The 24160-nt window shown below is 36.5% G+C and overlaps 1 protein-coding gene across 1 annotated transcript; it reads left to right on the forward strand.

Moving 5' to 3' along the window:
- The first annotated feature begins 1453 nt into the window (after nucleotides 1-1453).
- Nucleotides 1454-2416, forward strand: LOC123832812 (melanoma-associated antigen B16-like). Its single transcript, XM_045860653.1, has one exon. The coding sequence runs from the start codon at nucleotides 1454-1456 to the stop codon at nucleotides 2414-2416; it is 963 nt and encodes a 320-aa protein (XP_045716609.1).
- Nucleotides 2417-24160: the final 21744 nt, after the last annotated feature.

Below are 24160 nucleotides of genomic sequence, written 5' to 3' on the forward strand. Positions count from 1 at the left end.
GAAATGTTTTCAGTGAGAACATAGTCATAGAACACCACTTTAATATTTTAACTCTGATCAGTGACAAATCACTTGCAAAACACTTTAACACTTTCCTATGCTCCAGGCTCCTCATCTGTAAAATCACAGTTCTGTCCTACTTTATTATTTCAATTATTTATCCAGTGATCAGAAGTCAGGAGGCAGACATTAACCTAGCAGGCCCATGCTGGCTTTTAGAACTCTTTCACTTCATGATTATAAGAAGTGATGCAATGTTTGCAGCGGGAGTTGCGAGACTCCGTAACAATGTGTCTATATAGGCTCTTCCCTGTAGAAAGACTTTAAGAACAGCTTCTCAACTGGCTGGAGAAAGGACCCCATGTGAAGGGCTGTTTGTGTGTGTGTGTTTATGCACTGTGTTGTAGTTTGACCACCTAGCATCTAACTTGGAACTTGGACTTAATCTCTATAAGAGTCACAGTGTGGTAAGTGCAGACAGATTGTCAGAGAGGTAGCACTGCCTAGGAAGTAATTAATCAAAAAGACTGCAGCCATAGTATAGATCCTAATTGAGGGCTATAGGAACCAGTTACCCTAGAAGAGAAGGGTGACATACAGCTCTACTCCTGCTTTCAATCCTGGGAGACTCCGGGCGGAGGCGGCTACAAGTGGCATCCCCTGACTAGCACTTCAAGAGTGTAAAACTGATGAGGGCCTTGAGTTAAGGAGGTGCAACCTCATGTTAACAGTGGGAGGTGCCCCAGTTAAGACACTGGGCTGGGACAGAGAGCACCATGAACTGCAGAATGGTGGAAGCTCCAAGAATTCCGCCACTATTGTTGGTGCTGAGAAGCTCCAGAGTAACTCTGATAGTGGCTTCCTCTGACTCTGGTCTCTTGGGAGTCTGACAGTGGTGATGAGGGTCTTGGTGTATGGGGCACAACCTCATTTTTGTCGAAAGAAGGAATCCCTGGCCCTAAAGGGGCACTGGAGGAAGACATTGAATGAGGTTAAATACCCCAGAATATAAGGAGCTCACGGAACCTTACTCCTGCTCTCAGGGTGGGATGGCCCGGTCAACAGAAGGAGCTGCAAGTGGGGGTAAGCTTGGACAGGACATCCTCCAACTTCCGGTCTCGAGTACCGTTGGTGGAGGCCTGTACGGAAAGACGCAACCTCAATCAACAGAAAGAGTTCTAGGACTGGTCAAGTGTCAAGGTAAGGACATTGAATGAAGGGACCAATAATCTCAGAATAGAGGGGGCCCCACTGAATAAAGTTCCATCCCTTTTGTCATTTCCGGGAAGTTCGCGGAGTAATAGACAGACTGTAGCACTCTAGCAGCCTAACGGTCAGACTGAGTTGAGTTCACAAGATGAGACCACTCACATCCCCCTTTCTCCCTAGGTTGTGGACCCCTTTCATCTTCCCTCCTGCAAATTCACGCCTGCTACCACTTACTAGAGTTACCATGTCTCAGCGTCAGGAGATTCCACATGATTCACAGGAACAATATGCCCATAGTGACACCCAGGACCTGTATGCTACATGGGTTTCTGAAGAAATGGAGGAGAGCTCATCCTCCTCTTCCTATACTCTAGTGCCTGATAGCCTGGAGGAGCCTCTGGCTGCTGGCACACCCAATAGCCCACTAAGTCCTCAGAGTGCCTGTTCAACTTCCACTGTCTTCAGTTTCAAATCATCAAGTAAATCAAATGAGAGCTCTGGCAGTCAAGAAAAGGAGGATAGTTCAGGTTCTTCAAAGTCCCTGTCGGAAACCGAGAGCTTGCCTGAAGACCCTTTAGATGAGAAGGTGACTTTGCTGGTGCAGTTCCTGCTGCACAAGTATCAAATGTTTCAGCTGATCACAAAGGCAGACATGATTGATGTTGTTATCAAAGAGTATAGGGATGACTTTCCTGAGATCTTCAGGAGAGCCTATGAGTACATGGAGCTGGTCTTTGGCGTTGATGTGAAGGAAGTAGACCTGACCAGCCACAGCTATGCCCTTATTAACAAGTTAGGCCTCACCTATGATCCAAGGCTGAGTAGTGATGAGGGGGTGCCCAAGACCAGCCTCCTGATAATGGTCCTGGGTGTGATCTTCATGAAGGGCAATAGTGCCACTGAAGAGGATATCTGGGAAGTGCTAAATACAATGAATTTACATCCTGGGACAAATCACTTCGTTTTTGGGGAACCCAGGAAACTCATCACCCAAGATTTGGTGAAGGAAAAATACCTGCAGTACTACCAGGTGCCCAACAGTGATCCTCCATGCTATGAGTTCCTGTGGGGTCCAAGAGCCCATGCTGAAGTCAGCAAGATGAAATTGCTGGAGTTTTTGGCCAAGGTCAATGGATCTGATCCCATTGACTTCCCATCCCAGTATGAGGAAGCTTTGAGAGATGAAGAAGAGAGAGCCCAAGCTTGAGCTTCAGCTGGGACAGGCACTACTGCCATGGACAGGGCAAGTTCCAGTGCCACCTCCAGTAGCTCCTCCTACCCCTAATCAAATCTGAGGCAGAATCTTCACAAGAGGTAGTGGAGTGCTAGGGTGCAGCTGTAAAGAACATAGTATATTACATCTTTGTGTCACTGTTTTATATGATTAAGAGGGAAGTTTATCTTATTTGGAGAGAGTTTTCAAATGTTGTTCTTTTTAATAAATATTTCATTAGCTTCAGATTCTAACTTTATGAATGACATTGGCCATATATTTATTTATTGCTATTTATGAAATTTAAGAATACAAGTTTTATTTGTTTATAAATGAAATTGCAAAACTCACTGTCTAATTTTGTGTTCTGGAAAAGATAACATGACATTTGAATAGACTTTACCTTGGAACTGTCAGAGAACTCAGCAGGAAAACAGTTGGGTTCAAGAAAAAAACAATTCTTGGCTTTCTTATTCCTTTTAATCTGATGTTCTGTAAAATTAAATGACATATACATGTATTTTTCTAGCTTATTTAAGAATGTATGAGACATAAAGCTTAATAAATTAGACCCTACATACACTGGCTCATTTATTCACCAAACATTAATTTAACATCTGTTCTTTGGAAAGCACTGTGTTAGTACAGGGGATGCTAGGATACACAAGACTCACTGCCCACCCATAGAACTAGGGAGACTAGGAGCAGGGATCATGTAAAGACAATGGTGGGTAACCTTTAATACCAAAAGAAAACATCAAAAGAAGTCAGGAGGTGGAGGGAGAGATCTGTGTGAAGGCAATCAAGTGTAAAGGTCCTGGGACAAGGCAAGCTGAGGCCTTGGGCAACTGCACGTCATTCAGTAGGAAGTAATTTTAAATTAAACTGCATGGTACACTAGATGAGGCTGTAGGATTGGTGGGCAGGGGCCTGGAATGGGAAATTTTTCTTACTAGTTGCTTTGGGATCATGGGTAAACCAGATCCCATCTGAGAGTAGAGTAGAAGATATCCTATATTGTTGTCCAAGTGCAGTCAAACACAATGCACAAATTTGGTGTTTTATGAACATCATCTTCAAGGAGTTTGTGAGAAATAAGGGTGTTACCTTTTTGAAGTAAGATACCCAGAATCTGGCACTCTTTGCCTGAGGCTGGGAGACCAGAGCCACATCACTCAGAGGACATTTTAAATAGGTTATATTCAATATAATTTGGCAAACTAGGCAAGGCCTAGAGTTTTGAAGGGAGTGGATGAATGAAAAGAGAGTTGCATTGTTGGAAGGACAACTGGAAGGAAGGGAAGGAGTTGGTCCTTGACACAAATTTCAGGAGCTTTGTGATGCACTCAGTTGGAAAATACTCCTTCCCCAAAGCCTGTATTAAGTAATATATCCTCTAATAGCAAAGCAGCTTGGACCTCTGAGTCACTCACTAGCAAAATCCCCTGCCAAATCACATCAAATTTTACATGCACAAGAAATAAATCTTTGCTGTGCCAAGCCACTCAGATTTTAGGTTTTATGTTTTGCACAAGATAGCAGTTATTTTCTCTAACTAATAAACAGGTACTATTTATGTTATTAAGCTTATTTTAAAAATTTAATGACAAAGTTAATAATAGTGCATATACTCCTTTTGCAAATTTTTCTAATGTACATAACTCTATCTTCTCTCATTACAGTGTTCTTTCAAAATTAAACTTTCTTCTCAGAGGTAACTGCAACAAAAATATGGTATATATTATTTTAAAGATAATTTTATGCTTTTAATAGATAGGCATGCTATAAAGTATATTGTGATTTTTAAAAATACAATGGGTAGTAATGAACATATTGTTCTCTCACTTACCTTGTCACTTAAAACAAATGCAGCATCATTCCATGACAACACATATAAATCTACCTTTCTAGGATTCTAAAATATGAATGTCCCATAGTAATTTAACTATTCTCCTCTTGATGCATATATAAGTAGTTCCCATTAGTTCCCATGGTTAACAGAACTGAAATCAATGTCTTTGGACATCAATTCTTGGGGAAATGTGCACAGGAAAGACAGCAGACAGAAACTGGGATAAATTTGTAAGGGTATGCAAATTGTAAATTTTTATAAATATTGCCAAAGTATCATCCCACTAATCTACCAATTCATATTTTCACAAATTAATGTCTGTAAATACCCTATACTCTTCACATTTTTTTCTGATCCTTTAACTTTTGCTCAAACTTATATATTTAAAAATGTTTCACAGTTATTAAATTGTATCTCCTTGTTTTCTAACTAGGTTGTGCAGAAAATTAACTTACTCTCTTGCCCATGTAAGGCTAGTTTTCTACAGAAATGTTCTGAGTCACAGGATTTCTCTGAACATGTTTTAAAACTGATGTCAACAAGATATTTTTCTTTTACATTGAGAAAGAAAGAGAATAATCAGGTAACAGGTATTAGGGCCAGACAATCTCAGCTAGTGAGGGGCATGAGGAGGGTGGTGGGGGAAGGCAGTTTCTAGAGTTCATGAGGAAAACCACCAGCAAAAGCAAGTCCAGAGAACTTAATGGCAGACTGTCAGGCAGGGATCTGAATGTAGAATTCAGCATCTTGTAGACATAAGGAAGGTCGGACAGTTCAGGTAAAGTAGGGATTACCATCCCAGAGTCCTGTCTACTCAGCCCTTTCTTCCCCTTGGGAAGAGTGGGCCCTGATACCCACAGCACTCCAGGGTGCTCCCTGAATGCTGCTGGGAAAGCTCAGTGCTGAAAGACCCTGCCTCAGACATGGACTTCATCTAGGGTTGCCAACAGTCCTGAACACACAGGACATGTGCTCTATTGGAGTTTATCTTGTGTTCTATATCAACTTTGTCAGGACACCCTAATGTTCTATATTCAGGGGTTTTTTTTCAGTAAGTTACACAAATTTAGCAGTTAGAGCTATTTTTCAACCATAGTGATTTGTGATTAAATCACTTGTGTGGAAAAACCATACCTTTACAAATAAAGGTCTGCTCTCTCTAGAGCTTTTGGTGGTGGAGGAGGTGGTATTTAAAATTTTAAAAAAGGAAATATTTCAGAAAGAAAGAGCCTGTTTTGGGCCTTAGTCCCAAGTCATGAACAAGTAAATATATAATCAGTGCAATCAACCCATCAATGGCTGTCTCCAGAAAGTAAGTGTCAGGCTTCTGAAAATCAGCCAATCAGCGATACCCTCACAAACAGCTGTCCTGAAAGTCATCCAATTTGCAACAGTTTCACACTTCCAGGCAGCATCCAATCAGCAAGTTCTTCTGTGCAGGGGCCATGCTTCTGAAAGTCAGTGGGTCTATAACAGCCTTATTCTAATGACTGCTGGAACACAGCTGTAAGTCTGCTGATCCCTAACACTCTGCTTCTGAACATCCTCCATTCTTGAATCCCCAAACTGACAAAACTTCATACAAGATCAGCTCCAGCACTGTTTGGGAAGACTGAGCCTTACAATACAAATCTCCCCTCAAGCCAATGACAAGTTCTCCTTTTTTGCATCAAATATGGATTTCAAGTTATTCTTAGTTCACAATTTCACAACACTTTCAACCATTCAACAAACCCTATTTACAGATTTGTTCAGGCTTGTGAGTGTCAGGCATACTGACTGATGTGGTCATGAGATTTTCAAATTCAGTCTTTTCAAATCCTGTTATGGTTGCTTTCATCTAGTTTTGTGTATATTTGAACCTCAAAATGCCCAAGCATAAGTTTAAATGTTGTGATAAATTTTAGAATGGTAGACATTTATTAAATAAGGAATAAGCCTTTTCAAAGTTTTTTGTGCCATATACAATGCTTCATTCAATATATAAAAGGTGGAAATCTAGATATAAACCAGCATATACTAACAGCAGAGCATGAGAGAGGTATGATTTCCTTAACTAGTACCCATGATATTTAAAAAAATAGTGCATTTTTTGTTTAAGAGATATCCAGATTACAAAGATAAAAGTATCACAGCAGAAGTTGTAATGGCCTTCTATACTGTATATCATTATTGATTTTTCACCTCAAAGTGGAAGAAAAGTTTGAAGTTGCAGGACCAGATAAATCTATCACAATAATAAAAAAAAATACAGTAGCTCCATTTACTATTACAGTGATCATCAAAGATTTAAATACTTCACCTTTTTGACATCATGGCCACAGAAGAAAAGGATTTCTTACAAGACTATTGTGAGTAAAGTCCTTTGCAGATGTGGCCTCAGAAACAATAGAACATTTTTTTGCAGACTTCCTTTTGTTTTAGTTAGGACTGAATGAATTAAAGTGGTTAAGGTTGACATAAAAGTATGCATGATTCTGTGGTAGATGCTGGCTGTACTATCTGTATTCTGTATTCTGCATAATGCAATTTATTTATTTTTATTTTAAATTTTCATTTCACTTCTTATCTCTTTATCAAAAGATACACCCATCAAAGTAGGATTCCTCCTGGGAAAGGATCTCCCACAGAAAATCTTTTTTAAAAATGTTTTTCTATCTTTTTTTATTGTTGTTCAAGTACAGTTGTCTCCATTTCCCCCCTCCCCCACTACTCCATCCCACCCCAGCCATCCCCATCTCCCACCTCAGTCCTACCCTCTTTGGCTTTGTCCATGTGTCCTTTATACATGTTCCTTGATAACACTCCCCCACCCAGTATCTCCTCTGATTACTGTCAGTTTGTTCTTAATTTCAATGTCTCTGGTAATATTTTGCTTGCATGTTTGTTTTGTTGATTAGGTTCCACTTATAGGTGAGATCATATGGTATTTGTCTATCACCTCCTGGTTCATTTCACTTAGCATAATGCTCTCCAGTTCCATCCATGCTGCCACAAAAGGTAGGAGCTCCTTCTTTCCTTCTGCTGCATAGAATTCTATTTGTGTAAATGTACCACAGTTTTTTCATACATTCATTTACTGATGGGAACTTATGTTGCTTCAAGCATTTGGCTATTGTAAATTGTGCTGGTATGAACATTGGGGTGCATAGGTTCTTTTGGGTTTGTTCTTCAGGATTCTTAGGGTACAGTCTCAGCAGTGGAATTGCCAGGTCAAAAGGCAGTTCCATTTTTAGTTTTCTGAGGAAATTCCATACTGTTTCACACAGTGGCTGCACCAGTCTGCATTCCCTAATACAATTTAAACAGCACCTGATGTTCTTTTATTGAAAGTGAAGTAATAGTCACAAAATGATTCTTACTTCAGCATTTATATTTTTGAACTGACTTATTAAACGATTTTAGTGAGTTTGTTAGCGTTTAGAATTCTTTAATTCTCATCCAAAATCTATTGATTCCCTTTAACAAATGCAGTTGAAAGAAACTTCAATTTATTTGAAGCTCTGATATCACATTTAATTCTGAAGAAAATGCCCCCAAATTGTTGTTGACTTTTCAAATAAGCCACTGAGCAAAGTCTGCTTATTTCTTGTTTGTACTTTTTAATGTTTCTCTCGACATAAGATTATACTTTGCAAGAAGAGCAGTATTGTTAAAGTACTTCATTGACTAAAGGAACTTGTTGAATGTGTTAGACAAAGGACTGGTAAAAAAATGTTTCCCTTTATGTGTCAAGACTGTTCTTAAAAAAGAACAACATTACTAATGAACAAGGAAAGAAATTCTGACTTGGAGTGGATAATTATTATGAAACTTGTCAAGACTATCACTTAAAATGAATTTCATCACTTGAAGAATTTGAATTAGTAACATGAATGTTACTGAATATTCTTCCATCATGGAAGCAAAAAGGATAACAATTAATGACAATGTCCTCTTTTGTCAGTGAGCAACGTTTTTTAAAAAAGTTAAGAGATGCAACACAATCCTGAACAATGGAAGGGTGAACTGTGCCACAAAAGATGGTATTATGTGACTCAACAAAGCAAATTTGGAGAGCAGCTCTCAGAATTGTTGACTATGTCAGTACATATTCAGTATACCAGCCCATAATGCTGGTGATGAGCATATATTCTTATTAATGAATTTTCAAAAGACAAAATAATGAAACAAGTTACAGCAACCCCTGTTATAGTTATGCTACAATGGAAACAGAAGACAGACTGAAAATTCAAGGAATTTTATAAGCAAATTCTATAAAAATAAAAACTGTTAAAAGGTGGTAAATCATCAGGGGAATATAATGAAAGAAAGAGATACATGATTGAAGTTTTTATAGTTTAATTTACATAAATAAGAAATAATGGTTTAATACATCCCATATGGTTTTTCTTTTTTATTTCAAAGTGTATATGCATAGAAAATATCATAGGCTGGATTGTGTTTCCTCAAAATTTGAATGTTTAAGGTACCTCAGAATGTGGCTGTATTGAGAGACAGGGTCTTTAGAAAGGCATTAGATTAAAATGAGATCTTTAGGGTGGGCCCTAATTCAATATAATTGATATCCTTAGAAGAAGAAGAGAAATTAGGTCACCTATACACAGAGGGGAATCAATGTAAAAAACACAAGGAGAAAGCAACCATCTACAAGCCAGAGAGACCTGAGAAGAAACCAACCCTGTCAACACATTGATCTTAGACTCCAGAATTGTAAAAATAATAAATAAATAAAATTTATGTTGTTTAAGTTACCTAGTCTGTGGTACTTTGTTATGGTAGCCATAGAAAACTAGCACAGACAGTTAAAATAGTTCAAAATTAGGTGCCCTTCAATTTTATTTGCTAAATCTGACAGCCCTAACTAAGGAAGAACCAGAGGTAAAGCTGTCTCATACCCTACCCACTCTTAGGAACTATAAGAAATGCTGCTGCCTGGATGATGAGCGAAAGATGGTTTTTAGTGCTTTCAAATGATGGAGAACAAGTGATTCTAATCTCACAGATACCTTTCCAGAGGGCAGGAAAAAGGAACACTTCCCAATTTGGTTTCGTGCTACCAGTTACCTGGCACAGAAAACTGAGAAGTACAAGGAGTCCAACTTCTAGGTTAATCTCACTCATGAAGGTATATGCAAAAATTCTAGACATGATAAAAGTTTACTTAATATACAATATATGAAAACATTAATATACCAGGGGCAAGCTAAGGTATCATTACAAGGTCAGAATAAGAGAGAAATTTCATACAATTATTTTAATGAAAAAAGCATTTGATAGATTCAAACATACATTCAGCATACAAAAGCAAAAGAAAAAATCCTCTTAGCCTAGTAATGGGAAAAAAGTTCTTTAACCTGCTAAAGAGTATCAGTCATTGGTGAAATTTTGAAAGAGTTTAATTTGAGACAATGATGTTCTACATAGCTATTCAAAATTGTATTGTAGCTCTTCACCTCCACAGTAAGGCAGATAGTATAAACAAAACAGAGTGAAATTATACAGGATAAAACAAAATTGTGTTATTCAGAAATGATCAGATTATGTGTCTGAGTAATCCAACATTACCTAAGAAAAATGTTTGAGAAATAATGAGTTTTCAAGATAGTAATTCCTTAAAACAAAATAAATTGCATTTCTACATATCAGGAAAAAAGCCGAAATATAAGATTAAGAAATACCATCTGTAATAGGATTTAAAATGTCAAATACCTTGGAATATATCTAACATAACATGTATATGACCTTTACAAAGAAATTTTGTAGCTATAATGAAAGAAAGTGTAGAAAAACCTAAACAAAATGGGGAGATATATTTTTTCATGAATTAAAAAGCACAATAATAATTTTGTTATATGATCTCCGTGTTGTATTTATTTATTATATATTTTAATTCTCACATCATATGAGTTAGGCTAGGTGTTATCACATCAAGTTTAAAGATAAGGAAACTGGGTCTATAAATTCAAGTAATTTGCTTGAGGTCATGTTGTAAGTAGAAAAGCAGAACTTGAATATGTATTTATCTCTAAATTCCTTGGTTTTTCCACAATACCACTGGAGTAAAAACACTGTTAGTGCCCTGCCCAGATACCCTCAGATATCTCTTACTGGCTTTGTGCATCCTTTTCCAGACTTCTTCATGCTTTGCTGCTGAGGTGTTATACATTTAACCTTCAGAAAGGCACTCTTGGGCATGAAGTCTCCTTATTCACACTGAGAATCAGAAATCTCTAGTGATTTTATATCCCTCTTATCCCCTCCCAGCCCCCAGACAATCCATAGCCTCCTTTCCAGTATAGAGAACTGGAGGTGCCTAGGAATTTACATTCCCTCATCCAATCCCAGAATGGTCCATAGTCAACAACAGAAAAGCTTCTTGGCCTCAAGGCCAAAACCCTTTTGAGGTGTACTTTATGTTCCAGAGCTCCCTACAGGATTAGGCTGACTCTGAGACCTCACCTGAAATTATATACTTACTTGACCACTTCCTCTTTTCTATCCTGCCTCTTGGGAGCAAATCCTTAGTAAAACACTTGCACCTGAAACTTTGGTTCATCTGGGAGAATATCACCTACTAAACCTATATTGTGAGATGTAGTTACTCAAATCCACAATCTATATAGCAACTCCAAAATCAAGTGAATATGCTTATTACATGAGCTGTGTAAAATACATTATGAATGTGGAATTAGAAGTAATAATGTTAAATTATTATTCAATTATAATGATGTTTATATAATTCTTTTAGTTACCTTTGCCAAGTAATTTTATCTACCTGGCTTTAAGTTATCTCCCTTGTTAAATGACTGTATTGGACCAGATATTCTCAAGGCAGTGGATTTCAGAAGGAAGGGATTTTGTTCCCCAGAAGACATTGGGTAAAATCTGGAGACATTTCAGGTTGTCACAACTGAAGCAGAGTGCTGCTGGTGCTTCTAGTGCACCAAGTCCAGGAATGGTACTAAACATCCTACAATGCCCTAGACAGCCCCATACAACAACGAGAAAAATTGTTCCTGCTGATGTGGCTCAGTTGGTTAGAGCACAGTCCGTACACCAAAAGACTGAGGGTTTGATTCTCCACCAGGACACATAGCTAGGTTGTGGGTTCAATACCAAGGTTGCAGCAACTGATCGATGTCTCTCTCTCACATCAATGTTTCCTTCTCTCTCTCTTTCTCTTTATTTCTCTCTTTCTTAAATAAATAAACATTTTAATTTTAAAAAAAATTATTTGCCCTATCCTGATCAAGTGTGGCTCACTTGGTTGGGTGTTTTCCTGCAGAACAAAGGGCTGCCAGTTCAATTTCAGTCAGTCAGTGTGCAGGAGGTCACTGATAGATGTTTCTCTCTCATATCAATGTTTCTCTGTCTCTCTTTCTCCCTCCCTTCCATTCTTTCTAAAAATAAATAAATAAAATCTTTAAAAATAAAATAAAATAAAAATTATTTGGCCCAAAATATCAGTAGTCCTTAGACTAAGAAACCTTGATCTAAGTTCTTATTTGTCTCTAAAGTTCAGTAAACTAGTAATTCTTTCTGAATATGTCAATTCATCATTTGATGCAATCAATGTCTTTTAATTTTATGAGAAACTATTCAGGTCAGCTTGGTACTGAAAAGTTAGTTGCTGGTCTGTTTACAAACAACTGATGGTCACTTAAGGTAGACTACTTATGCATGGACACACAGCCTTTGTAACCTAACATTCAATGACCTGCTTGCTGTTCTAGAAAATGCTTTTTTAAAATGTGGAACAGAGGAGAGGGATTACATAGTGAAAACAAATTTGATGGTGATTTATTTTACATGGAGTAGCATGGGCAAATCTAATAGAGCATGTAACATGCCATTTTATGATATACAATAATTTTAAATAGTTTAATTAAAAAACTGCATGAACAGGATGCACTTTTGGCTTTTTATTTTAATCTCAGTAATCAAAAGAAACTCATTCACTTAATATTCTTCTTAAATTTATTATTTTTATTTTAAAATATTTATTTATTTATTTTTAGACAGAGGGGAAGGGAGGGAGAAAGAGAGGGAAACATCAATGTGAGGTGGGCTTTCACACACACCCCTACTGGGGACCTGGCCTGTAATCCAGTCATGTGCCCTGACTGGAAATCAAACTGGTGACTCTTTGGTTCGCAGCCCGGCAATCAATCCACTGAGCCACACCAGCTAGGGCTCATTTAATGCTCTTAATGGAGCAGTTCTCCAATGACAATTGCTGTGTTATAGGGGTTTTTTTGTTGTTGTTGTCGCTGTTTTTTTTTTTTTGTAGATCTACAGACAAATATTTCAACTGGTTCAAGGTATACATGACCCAATAGCATGTTTTTAGTTCTTATTTCAGAAAAATTCCTTTCAATAGCTAAGTAATCACCATTCTGGGGCATGCTTAGTGGCTGGGGTTAGGAAAAAGAAAGAGGTTACATTGTGTAGTAAAAATCTTTATCAGTTAATAGTTTTTTTTTTAAATTAAATATATTAGGGTGACATTGGTTGTTATAGTTTTATAGAACAATGAACACATTAAAAGTATCTTCAATTAGAAGTTCATTTGTTATATTTATAAAAAGTTCTTATTTCAATTTTTATGTAACATACATGTTTATTGTGAATTGCACATATTTAATATGCCATTAAAACACCCTAAATTAAAAAGGGTAATGTTACATACTGTAACATCTATTTTTATCCATTTTTAAATCCTAATTGCTTTATAATGAGGGATAATGTAGACCCAAATATGGGAGCAAATGAAGAAGAAAGTATTAAAATCTCATGATGGAATTAATGCCAGAATACTGTATAAATAATCTCTTTCTATGAAACCCTCCTCTTGTAAGAAATAGAAAAACATGTGGAAGGGCAATCTATTTTAGATTAATGACAAAGTATATGAAAGTGGACAAAGAAAAATGAAATAAAGATGTAAAAGCTGCATTCCAGAGGTAGATGCTTGGTTCTATAGGTGGCTTTATTCTTGTTTCCAGGTTCACAAAAAGAATGTAAGTGAAATACAATAAGCCTAGAGGGATGTGAAACAGTTTCATGATAGGATGGATTAGGTTAAAAAACCACTTCACCCAAACACAGCATAGCAATTATATAATGAGCTCTTGAGGGACAAATGGAAAATCCTTCACTGTGCCTGTCTTCACTATAGGAGCATTTAAGCCTGTGAAAATAAAGACCAGGATATCATGTTTTATGTCTTTCTCCATTTGCTACTTGATATGTTTATCATCATATTTCTTTATGATCAGCAGGATTTTGTACCCTGAAGGTGAAGAATTCAAGATACATTCATATAAGAAAGATATAATATAGCAGTGCTATTGTCTGAATGTCTGTATTCTCCCAAAATTCATATGTTGAAATCCTAATGCCTGAAGTGATGGTATTAGGAGGTGGGACTTTTGGGAGATATTTGGGCCATAAGGGCCAAGCCCTGATGAATAGATTTATTGCCTTAAAAAAGAGACTCTTCATAGGTCCCTGTCCCATTTTACCATACAAAGATCCAACCAGAAGTCTGCAATCCAACCAGAAGAGGGCCCTCCTCCCTTGCTGACACTTTGACCCTGGATTTTTCAGCCTCCAGAACTGTGAGAAATAGATTTCTGTTTATAAGCCACCCAGTATATGGTATTCTGTTTCAGCAGCCCAAATAGACTAAGAGAAGCAGAATTCAAACTGGGTGTTTTTTTCCTCCTATTTCTCATGACCCATGGGAAAAAATGGCCTACAGATTCTCATTGATTATGTATCTGAAAACCTTTACTACTCAAGATAGTTTTTTAATGAAAATACTTCAGTGTTTTAATTAAAGTGTTAGTTATGTTTTTATGTAACAAAGAAGATAGGTTTATTTATAGAGTGTACATAAAGTCTGGAGATGTAGAAAAGTATATAGATTATAATAAAGGACATCTTTGCTCTGGAAAATAGTAAAATAATGCTAGCTGTGTTTCCAAACTTTATGGACACATATGAAACAATCTCCAAGATATGTTATTAGTTGGGGGGAAAGCAAATTGCAAAACAATATATACTGCTATATTATTACATTTACATAATAGTCAAATGCAAATTTTCATCCACACAGAATAAACTAATACTAAAGTTACATGGTGGTAGGGATGAGAGAGAAAATTAAGGAGAGGTGAAGAGATTAATTTTTCTGACTGTATATTCAAAATTTTTACAGTGTGAGAGTGGTGATAGAGCACCACTTCAGTATTTTAACTCTAATCAGTAACAAAGAACTTGCAAACATTTCACACCTGACCCTGATGTCCAGTCACTGTGAGTACATTTGTGGACTGATTTCTGGTGAAGATCCTGGGCTAATTGATAGAGACCTAGGTGCTAACTCTCCCTCTGGCACAAATAACCTGGAAGACCCTGAGGTAATCACCATTTCCCTAAACTTCAGGCTCCCCATCCATAAAATTACAATTGTAAGGTCTTGTCCTTCACTGCTATTTTAACTATGTGTTGACTGATCAGAAGTCAGGTAAAAGCATGTACCAACTCAGTGGTACTATGGGAGCTCTTAAAACTCTCCACTTCATGTAGGTAGTATCATAATATCCTTATGAGAATGTGAAAATCAGCACTACTGGTAAGAGTGTTTCCAATGGGACATGGACAAAGTTATGTAAGTAGTGTGTATATACAAGGCCACACTACAACTGAAAACAGGACTAATGATCACTCCTCGTCAGTGATCTCTGCTTTCTTATCAGTGATGTCCCCAGGTCAGTATTATTACCCTACCTTGCGAATAAAGGTTACTGAGAATCTACTTGCTGAACTGTTCTTTCTTCTCAACAAAATCCAATTCAAGACAGGATTCCATAATCACCCCTGGGAATATCAAACACAAACCCAGACTTATAAATAGCCGCTTTTAAATCCCCATTACTGAGAATTCCCAAGGTTCCCTATGAGGTATGTTTTCATTTGCTGCAGTCTACTAAATAAACCTGACTTTGTTCGACTACAGGCATGTTTCTGGCTGTCTTTACTGAGCTTTGAAACTTCCTTTTGATAATCAAAAATATAATTTATGCAATATAAACTGTATCTTCTATCAAAAGATACTTCCTGTAGTCAAGAAAACATCCTTATTTTGAAATGCTATTGAAATAAAACACATAAACAATAACAAGAAGCATTAATCTATATTCTTGGAAATAGTCTTTTTTATACTCTCAAGTTTTCATCCCATTCCTCATACTATATCACTTCATTAATTATCTAGGTTTTTCGTTCATAGATAGCTTTAACATATTCATAAATTCTAGTAAATTACATTTAGAAATATTACATATACCTTTTTAAAGAGTTACATTAGTTATATATGTTATTTAGGACATTAGTTATTATGTCCCAAAACCGAGGGACATAAAGGGAGAAAAATTTATTATCTCACAGTGTCTGTGGGTCAGGAGTAGTAGAGTGGCTTAATTGGTAGTGCCCACCAGTTCAGTTCTCTTATGAGGCTTTTAATCTTCCCTACAATCTTGTGGCGACCTAAATAAATGGTTTGATGTAAATTAATTTCTTAGAAATCTATTTCTTTACTGACAGGTGTGCCAGTGAATAATTGTAATAGAACCACAAACATTTTAGTATGTATGTCCCCTAAATACAGTGTCATATGAAGGCCTCATAATAACTCTATGAATCCATTTTGGAGATAAATAAACTGAGGCTTGGAGAATTTAACTGCCTTGTCCTATAGCATACAGCTATGATAAATTAAAATCAAAATATAAAAACAAATATATCTAACACCCTAAACAGTGCTTTCTGTTCAAGATAGTAGCTTTCACAGAAAATAAAATGATTTTAAAAGATAAATGATGGAAATAAATAGGAATATTCATTAATTGGGCCCTTATTGGATAACACATACATTTACATATATCTCACTTCATCAAACCCATTCTCTTGTTTAATCAAGTCTGTTTACAAATGCTAGTACATAAATGTCTCCACATTGGTAAAAAATTATATTCAAAATATTTTCCAAATAAGCAGGAAAATCATGTCCTCAGGATTCCCAAAATTCTCTCATGCAGGTGTGAACATTGAGGTACAAAGGGAAAATCATATTTTGTCTCAATAACTTTTGCCTCAATTTTCTATGTTCTTTCTTATTGAGTACATTTCTCTCATTTTTTTTCCTTCTGTGGAATGGGTAAAGATCAAATATATGTTATTTATACCTTCTGATAAAATGACTGCAGTGAGAAGAAGCTTCAGTCAACTTTTTCATTTCTTCTCAACTTCAGCATTTTAAGGCATTTATTTCTAACTGTGGCTTTGGGGAAGGGAGCCAGAAGGAATGGGCTCAGAGAAAGGTACAATAAGTAGGACCTAAAACTTGATATATTTAATGGGAACAAGAAGATTAAACTTAATTTCATATAGTACTAAAATGTACTTTGTGTAAAACTATCTAAGCAGAGTTACTTAGGTGATTCTAATGTGCAGTTTTAAATGTGTTAAAAGAAGATGTGCACAGTTTATTTGTTCACGATATTAAACATTAAGCTTTCAGTGTAATGGAAATAATTCAAGATTTGGAGTCAGAAATAAATGAATTCAAGTTCTACTTTTACCACTACTAGTAATGGGATCTTGGGCAATCTGTCTGTGACTCAGTTTGTTTATCTGTAAAGTGGGAATAACAGTGCTCCCCTGCCCCTCGATTGTGGTAAATGTTTGAACTAATGTAGATCATTTGCCTAATAAAGAGTGAAAGCTCAGGAATTGGGCTTAAATAAGTCTTAGATTATATTCATTTATTTGCCTGTGGGGGAAAATGTGCTATTTTAGGAGAGTTCAACAGTGATATGTTTCCCTTAGTTCTTTTAGATCTTCAACAGTGATATGTTTCCCTTAGTTCTTAGATCTTCACTTAGTTCTTAGATCTCTAGCACTTGGACATCCACCTCTTCTTAAGTCAACTTACCCACACCCAGTAAGTGCCGATGCCCAAGGAAGCTTTGAGGCAAATGTCTCCTTTGTTCAGTACAAAGAAATATTTTTCTCTGTGTCAAGTAGGCTTACCTTACTTATGTTTCTGGTTAGTAGACTACACATTTTTGAATTTTATCTTCTTTTTTTTTAAGATTTTATTTATTTTATTTTTAGAGAGGGAAGGGAGGGAGATAGAGAGAGAGAGAAACATCAATGTGCGGTTGCTGGGGGTTCTGGCCTGCAACCCAGGAATGTACCCTGGCTGGGGATCGAACCTGGGACACTTTGGTTCCCAGCCCATGCTCAATCCACTGAGCTACACCAGCCAGGGCTCGAATTTTATCTTCTTAAAGGTAAGCAAGGCTTCCCATGTGAATTCCCAGTTAATAGTATTAAGGCACTTTAGCTAGCTTGATAAAATGGATATATGTATGTGTGCTTCCAATCCTCGCCAAACATAAAGTTGATAGACAAGAAAAATCCTTTTAAACTTTACAAATGTAAGCTTTTATGTGCTGAAAGCCAGAAAAATACCCCATATAAATATGTAACTAATTCTTCATCAGTTTTTGAAATTATTTTGTATAAACAGCTGCCAAAAATAGATGATATGTTGATAGGTCTTTATAGACTAATATTTATGTTACTTCCATGTGCTTAATCATGAACTGCAAGGAAGTAGAAAAATAAACATCCCACTGCTCCCAAACCTTATAAAATACTGATCATTGCAAGTCAATAGAGACTAGTTTATTTTAGCAATAGGAAACTCTAAAATCTGGCCCGTTTGAAGATACAAAATTTGTGAAACTTTAAAATAATTTGCCCTCTCTCAGTTGTCACTGGGAATTCACCAACCTATAGGGACTCAGCTCAATTCCACACATAGCTTATGTTTTACATTCTTTGCTTTTTCAGTTTGGAAAGACCCTTTTTTTACAAGTAAGATTTTTTGGCCTTCCTCCAGACCCTACCTTGGAGCTTGAAAGGTACATGACATTCAGTCCTTTCTTCCTCTAAACCATTGTTCAGAGTACATTTCAGCAGGGAGTTTACCCTAAAACATTTACACCTCCTGAACCTTCATCACCCAGGATTCAAAGTAGCCTGAATACTGTCACACTCCTGACATGTCTGCACAATGCTGCTGTGAACATTGTCCTCAGATCCCCCTGAATTCTCTGGGGTGATAATGTAAACCTCTGCTTATTTCTGTGGTAATAGCACAATTTAGGCTAATCATTCGGAATTAGAAAGTTGGAATGTAGCCTAAGTTTTGCAGTCAAGAGCAAAGTACCACTGAAATTATCTATAGTCAGTCAATTATGAAGAATGAAATGAAGAACTATAAATATAAATGAGGTTTAAGGAGAAAAGGGCTAGGAATTGATAAGCTGGACTTAGTTAACATTTGAAACTTCTGACCCACAAAAGACAATATCAAGAGAATTATAAGGGAAACCACAGACTGGGAGAAAATATTTGCAAGAGATACATCTAATTAAAGATTGTTATCCAACATTTTAAAAAAAAACTTAGAAATCACCAATAAGAAAACAATCAACCCAATTCTATAGCAGGCCAAAGACCCTAACAGACATCTGACTAAAGAAAACATACAGTTGGCAGATAAACATATGAAAAGATGCTCCATATCATATGTCACCAGGGAATTGTAAATTAAAGCAAGAGTGCGGTACTACTACACACCTATTAGAATGCCAAAATCTAGAAAGCTGACAGTGAGCAAGTGCTGGTGAGGATGTTCTCTGCACAATGTGCCTTCCTCTCAATTTTGTTGTAAACCTTAAACTGCTGTAAAAAAAATAAAGTCTTAACAAAGTAGCACAAAAGTGCCTGGCTGGCGTGGTTCAGTGGACTGAATACTGGACTGCAAAACAAAGGGCCACCAGTTTCATTCCCAGTCAGGGCACATGCCTGGGTTGTGGGCTAGGTCCCCAGCAGGGGGTGCATGAGAGGCAACCACACATTCATGTTTCCCTCTCTTTCTCCCTCCCTTCCCCTCTCTCTAAAAATAAATAAATAACATGTTTTTTAAAAAGTAGCATAAAAATTGAAGTTCTTGCTAATCTCTAATGTTTGGTACAGTTGTTAGGATGGAAATCTCCAAAGGTCTTATCCATAAATACACCATCCACATCTTAACATTGTAGCTGGCATATAAAAGGATCTGAAGTGAATTGAAATCCTTGTTCCATAACAAAATTCTTTCCTAGAAAGGAAAAACATACCAAAGTTTACGGAAATCTATGTTCAAATCTAACTTCTATTTTGATACTAGTGATGGCCAGGTGTGTAGATTGAGCCTCTTGCCAAAAATAACCAAGACTACTAGATGAAATAAAAAGTAACCTTTTATAAACATTGCCAAGCTTATAAAACAGGAAATAATGATCAGGGCAAATTGAAGTGAAAGCTGGAACCAGATCATTAATTTGAGCATGGAAGCTATTTTCACCTTGAGGGAATTTATTGAATTTGACTTTGTTTTTAAAATATTGGTTTAGGATACAAAAGGTAAAGTGCTGGCCTGCCAGAGGCTGGAGATTAACAGGGATCTTCCCCTTATGAATCTTAGCTAAATCTAGCAAAAGCTAGAATTAAATTGCCCACACTGTGTCCATGCTTATATCCATCCTCTGGATCTACAAGGAATGCTGCTGCTTGGGTATGAGCAAAGGATGGCTTCTAGTGCTCTGAAATGTTTCATGGACAAATGATTCTAATCTCACACACACTTTTCCAGAGGGTGAGAAAAAGGAATACTTCCCAGTTCAGTTTCATGCTGCCACACGCCAAGTATAGATAGAGAAGGAGAAAAGTAGGAAGTCAATTTATAGGTAAATCTCATTGATGAACACAGATGAAAAAATCCTAGACATGATCATGATAAATGGAATCTTCAGCATTTGAAAAGAATAGTACACTCAGAGTTAAATTACCATTAGAAAGTCGGCTAATGGAAATTATTGCATCATCGTAAGATGAAAAATTCACATAATCATTTTAATGAAAGAAAGCATAGTATTAAATTTCACAAATATGAAAAATAAAAAAAGAAAAAATAGTGTACACTTAAATTTTGTTTAGGGGCAGGTGTCTTATTAAGTGTTCTTTCCAAAATAAAAATGTAAAAAATCCTGGTAGCAACCTAAGAATAGAAAGAAAATTCTTTAATCTGTTAAAGAGTGACAATTTGAAAAGATTTCCATCTGAGATAAGCATGCTCTTACACAGCTATTCAACATTGTATTGCTGGTCCTCATCTCCACAGTAGCACCTTAAGGTAAGAAACTTAAGAAAACCAATAAATAGATACATTTTTATGTACTGAAAAAGTCAATGCTGTCGATATATCAATACTACTCAAATTGTTTTATAAATTCAACAGAATCCCAGTCTAAAGCCCATTGTGAAATATGAAAAGCCAATTCTAACATTTGTATTTACAAAAAAGTGGTAAGCAGAGTCAAGACTATTGTAGACAAGAACAAGGTACAAAAATTGCCTGACTGAGTATTGGGGCTTATTACAAACCTATTGTAATCAAGAATATGTGGGATTGGTGTTTCGATAGAAAATCAACAGAAAGAATAGAAAAGAATAGACAGAAACAGAGCAATTCTTATATGTGCTCTTACTATATGAAAAAGGGAGCAAAGAATATTTGCTGATCAGCAGGGAGGAGTGGATTTCTAGAGAACATTGCTGGGTTAATTTGGAATCCAGTGATAAATATAAGAATTTAAAATGAGTCAGAGATATCCTTTTTTACTACTCTGATTCAACATTGTTTTGTAAATCCTTGCTAGTTCAATAAGGCAAGAAAAATAAAAGTGTACACTTTGGAAAGAAATGAAAATATTGCTATTTTCATATAGCAGTGATTGTCTATATAGAAAACATGAATCTCTTAAAAACTAAACAAAGCAAACAAAACAACTGCTAGAGCCAAAATTAAATTTAGGAAGGTCTCAGAAACAATGTCAATTTACAAGACCACTGCTTTCCTGTACACCAGCAATAAGCAATTTGAATTTTAAACTAAGAAGTCTCTACTTTTTATAACAGCATCAAAAACTAAAGTGCTTGGGTATAAATCTAACATAATATGTGCAGGATATGCATGTAAAAATTGCAAAATGCTGATGAAATAAACCAAAGGAGATATAAATGATTAGGGAGACAAACTATATTCATGGATTGGAAAACTTGATACAGTTTAAATGTCACTTCTCCCTAATGTGACCTAAAGATTTAATACAAACCCAATAAAAATCCCAACAAGCTCCTTTTATAAAAAGATCTACAGACTGGTTCTGAAATGTATACGAGAAGGCACAATTACTAGAATACCAAAACAATTCTGAAAAGGAAGAACAAAGTTGGAGGACTCATGTTAACCAACTTTATGATCTATTGTAAAGCTACAGTAATTAGGGCAATGTGTTATTTTTCAAAGCATAGATACAAAGATCATTTCCAGGTAGCAAAATATATAGGTTTTTATTTTTGCCTCTCAAGTTACCACAAATTCAGAAGCTTAAGATGACATCAGTTTATTAGCTTACTGTCTGTTGGTCAGAATTCTAGGCATAGCATGGGTGGATCTTCTGCTCAGGGTTACACAAGGCTAAAATGAAGCTGTCAGTCAAGTTGTATTCTTATGTGGAGCTCAGGCTCCTTTTCTAAGCTTATGAGGTTGCAGTGGAATTCAGTTGCTTGCAGTTTAGGGATGGATCTCTGTTTCCTTGTTGGCTGTCAGCTTAGCCCTTCTTAGCTCCTCCTCAGCTCCTCCTCCATCTTCAGAGCCAGCAATGGAGAATCTCCCTCTGGCTTTTTGAATCTCCTTTACTAGGTAAAGCCCCATCCATCTTAAGGGTGAAATTAATTAGGTCACAACCACTATGTTGAAACCCTAACCCCCAAAGCAGCTATATTTGGAGACAGGGCTTCAAGGAGGTGCTAATCCAGCTAAGTATCTATGCTGCTGTCATATTTCTCTGTTAGTTTCACAGTCACATCTTTACTCCACACAGTGATGCATTTTATTTTAATGCCTATATCAAATTGATAACTGGAACTAATGTAGCACTCTAAAATTAAGAAATTTGTTCAAAATAGTTGCTTGAGGAGCCAAAAACACATTTTTCAGTTGATGTGTAAATAGAGAAATTAATTCTGCCAGCAACATGACATTGGAAACACAATGTATTTTGAGAGGCAGCTGATCTGCATTTCACTTGTATTTACCCTGTTGCACTGGGACCTCTGGCTGGAGACCAGCCATTACTACTGTTGTCATAAAGTTCCCAGGTAACCTCTATATCAAAAAGCAAACTGGAGGCACTTACAGGACTTTCAAGATACATCTTTCTTGTTATACACCATGTGGAGCAAAAACAGGCCTTTTTGTGAGGGGAAAGCCTGCTGCTGTATATATGAATGAACAAGGTATTGTCAATGCATGTCTTTGGAAGGGAGGAAGCATAAATATAATAACCAATTTGTCACTTGGAAGGTTTCCCAAGATATTTAAAGCACAATCCTCGGTTTAAAGAATGCCACCTCTTACAAATTCCCTTCAACATCTGCCAGGTCAAGGAGCGCTAGGGCCAGGAGGAGCTGGTCAGAGAGCAGGCCCCTGTGAGGAGAGTCAGGAAATGGCAACAGGACTCAGAGCGTCCTGACTAAAGGGCTGGGCTGTGCCTTTGGATTGCAATGGCTTTCTTGCTTGGTCTTGAATTATCTATTCTGTTTATTTCCACTGATTAAATAAAGGCATCCTTGCAAAAATTTACTTCACCTATGATCCTAGAAGAGCAGACCCATTAAAATGGGTCTTCATTCATCTTTGAGGTGGAGCACACCAACATTTCTACAGAGTAAATGAAGAGCATATATTGAAAGCAGGGGAGATTTGTAAATGAGTGTGCCATCTTCTGGAGCATTGCCTAAGAGTAAATTGAGTATTAATGGCCTTGGGCAATGTATGTAAATAATTCATTAGGAAGGAAATGAGAATTGGCCATTTTACTATTAGAAACATACTGAGATTCTTTTTTTTATAAGAAAGCTTTTTCATGACAGATGAGAATCAGTCATCTGACCAAATACCTTTTCTACCTTTCAAAACAGCATAGTGCTAATGCATTTTCCCTTCTTCTTCTTCATAAATATGAATTCTTATTACACACATTTTATTGCTATTAGACAGAAGCTATGACTTTGGCTTCAGAGTGAGCAATGCACTCTCCAGAGTTTCTTTAGAAGTATAGCATATTAATATATATTATATGTGTATTATATGTGTGTGTGTGTGTGTGTGTGTGTGTGTGTATAGTGTAGCATATATAGTAGATCCTCTGGCCTTATCTGCAACAAATACTTCTCCCAATATATTTTCAAAAGTATTTTAAAGTCTAACACTTGAACGGTGGGATTTTAATTCACTATAGTGGAGGATAGTATTTTCAAAGTATCTGAACTGGGAAAAATTGTATTTCAGCAGCATCAGTTTTCGGAACCCTTTCCCCTTTCTTTCTAACCATGTCCCCCAAGAAAAAAACACCAGTAGTTTTTCTAAAATTTCCAGAGATGAATTAACACACATGTGCACACACATGTATGTGCTGTGTTGTAGTAACATTTTTCCAATTTAAATAATGCCCAGAAAGGAAGGCTTGGTTACCTAATAATTAATCATTGGTTATTATTATTTTAGCCTTCACTGGGAGGAAAAAAGAAGAGAGAGAGAGAGAGAGAGAGAGAAATTAGGAAAAATTGATTGCAAAAAAAGTCTGAGAAAGGGCCAGCATAAAAGAATTTCCTTCCTTGGCCTGAAGACTATCTCA

The sequence above is a fragment of the Phyllostomus hastatus genome, unplaced genomic scaffold (genome assembly GCF_019186645.2).
Source record: "Phyllostomus hastatus isolate PE091 unplaced genomic scaffold, TTU_PhHast_1.1 phas_scaffold_200, whole genome shotgun sequence".
In the NCBI taxonomy this organism is placed as follows: domain Eukaryota; kingdom Metazoa; phylum Chordata; class Mammalia; order Chiroptera; family Phyllostomidae; genus Phyllostomus; species Phyllostomus hastatus.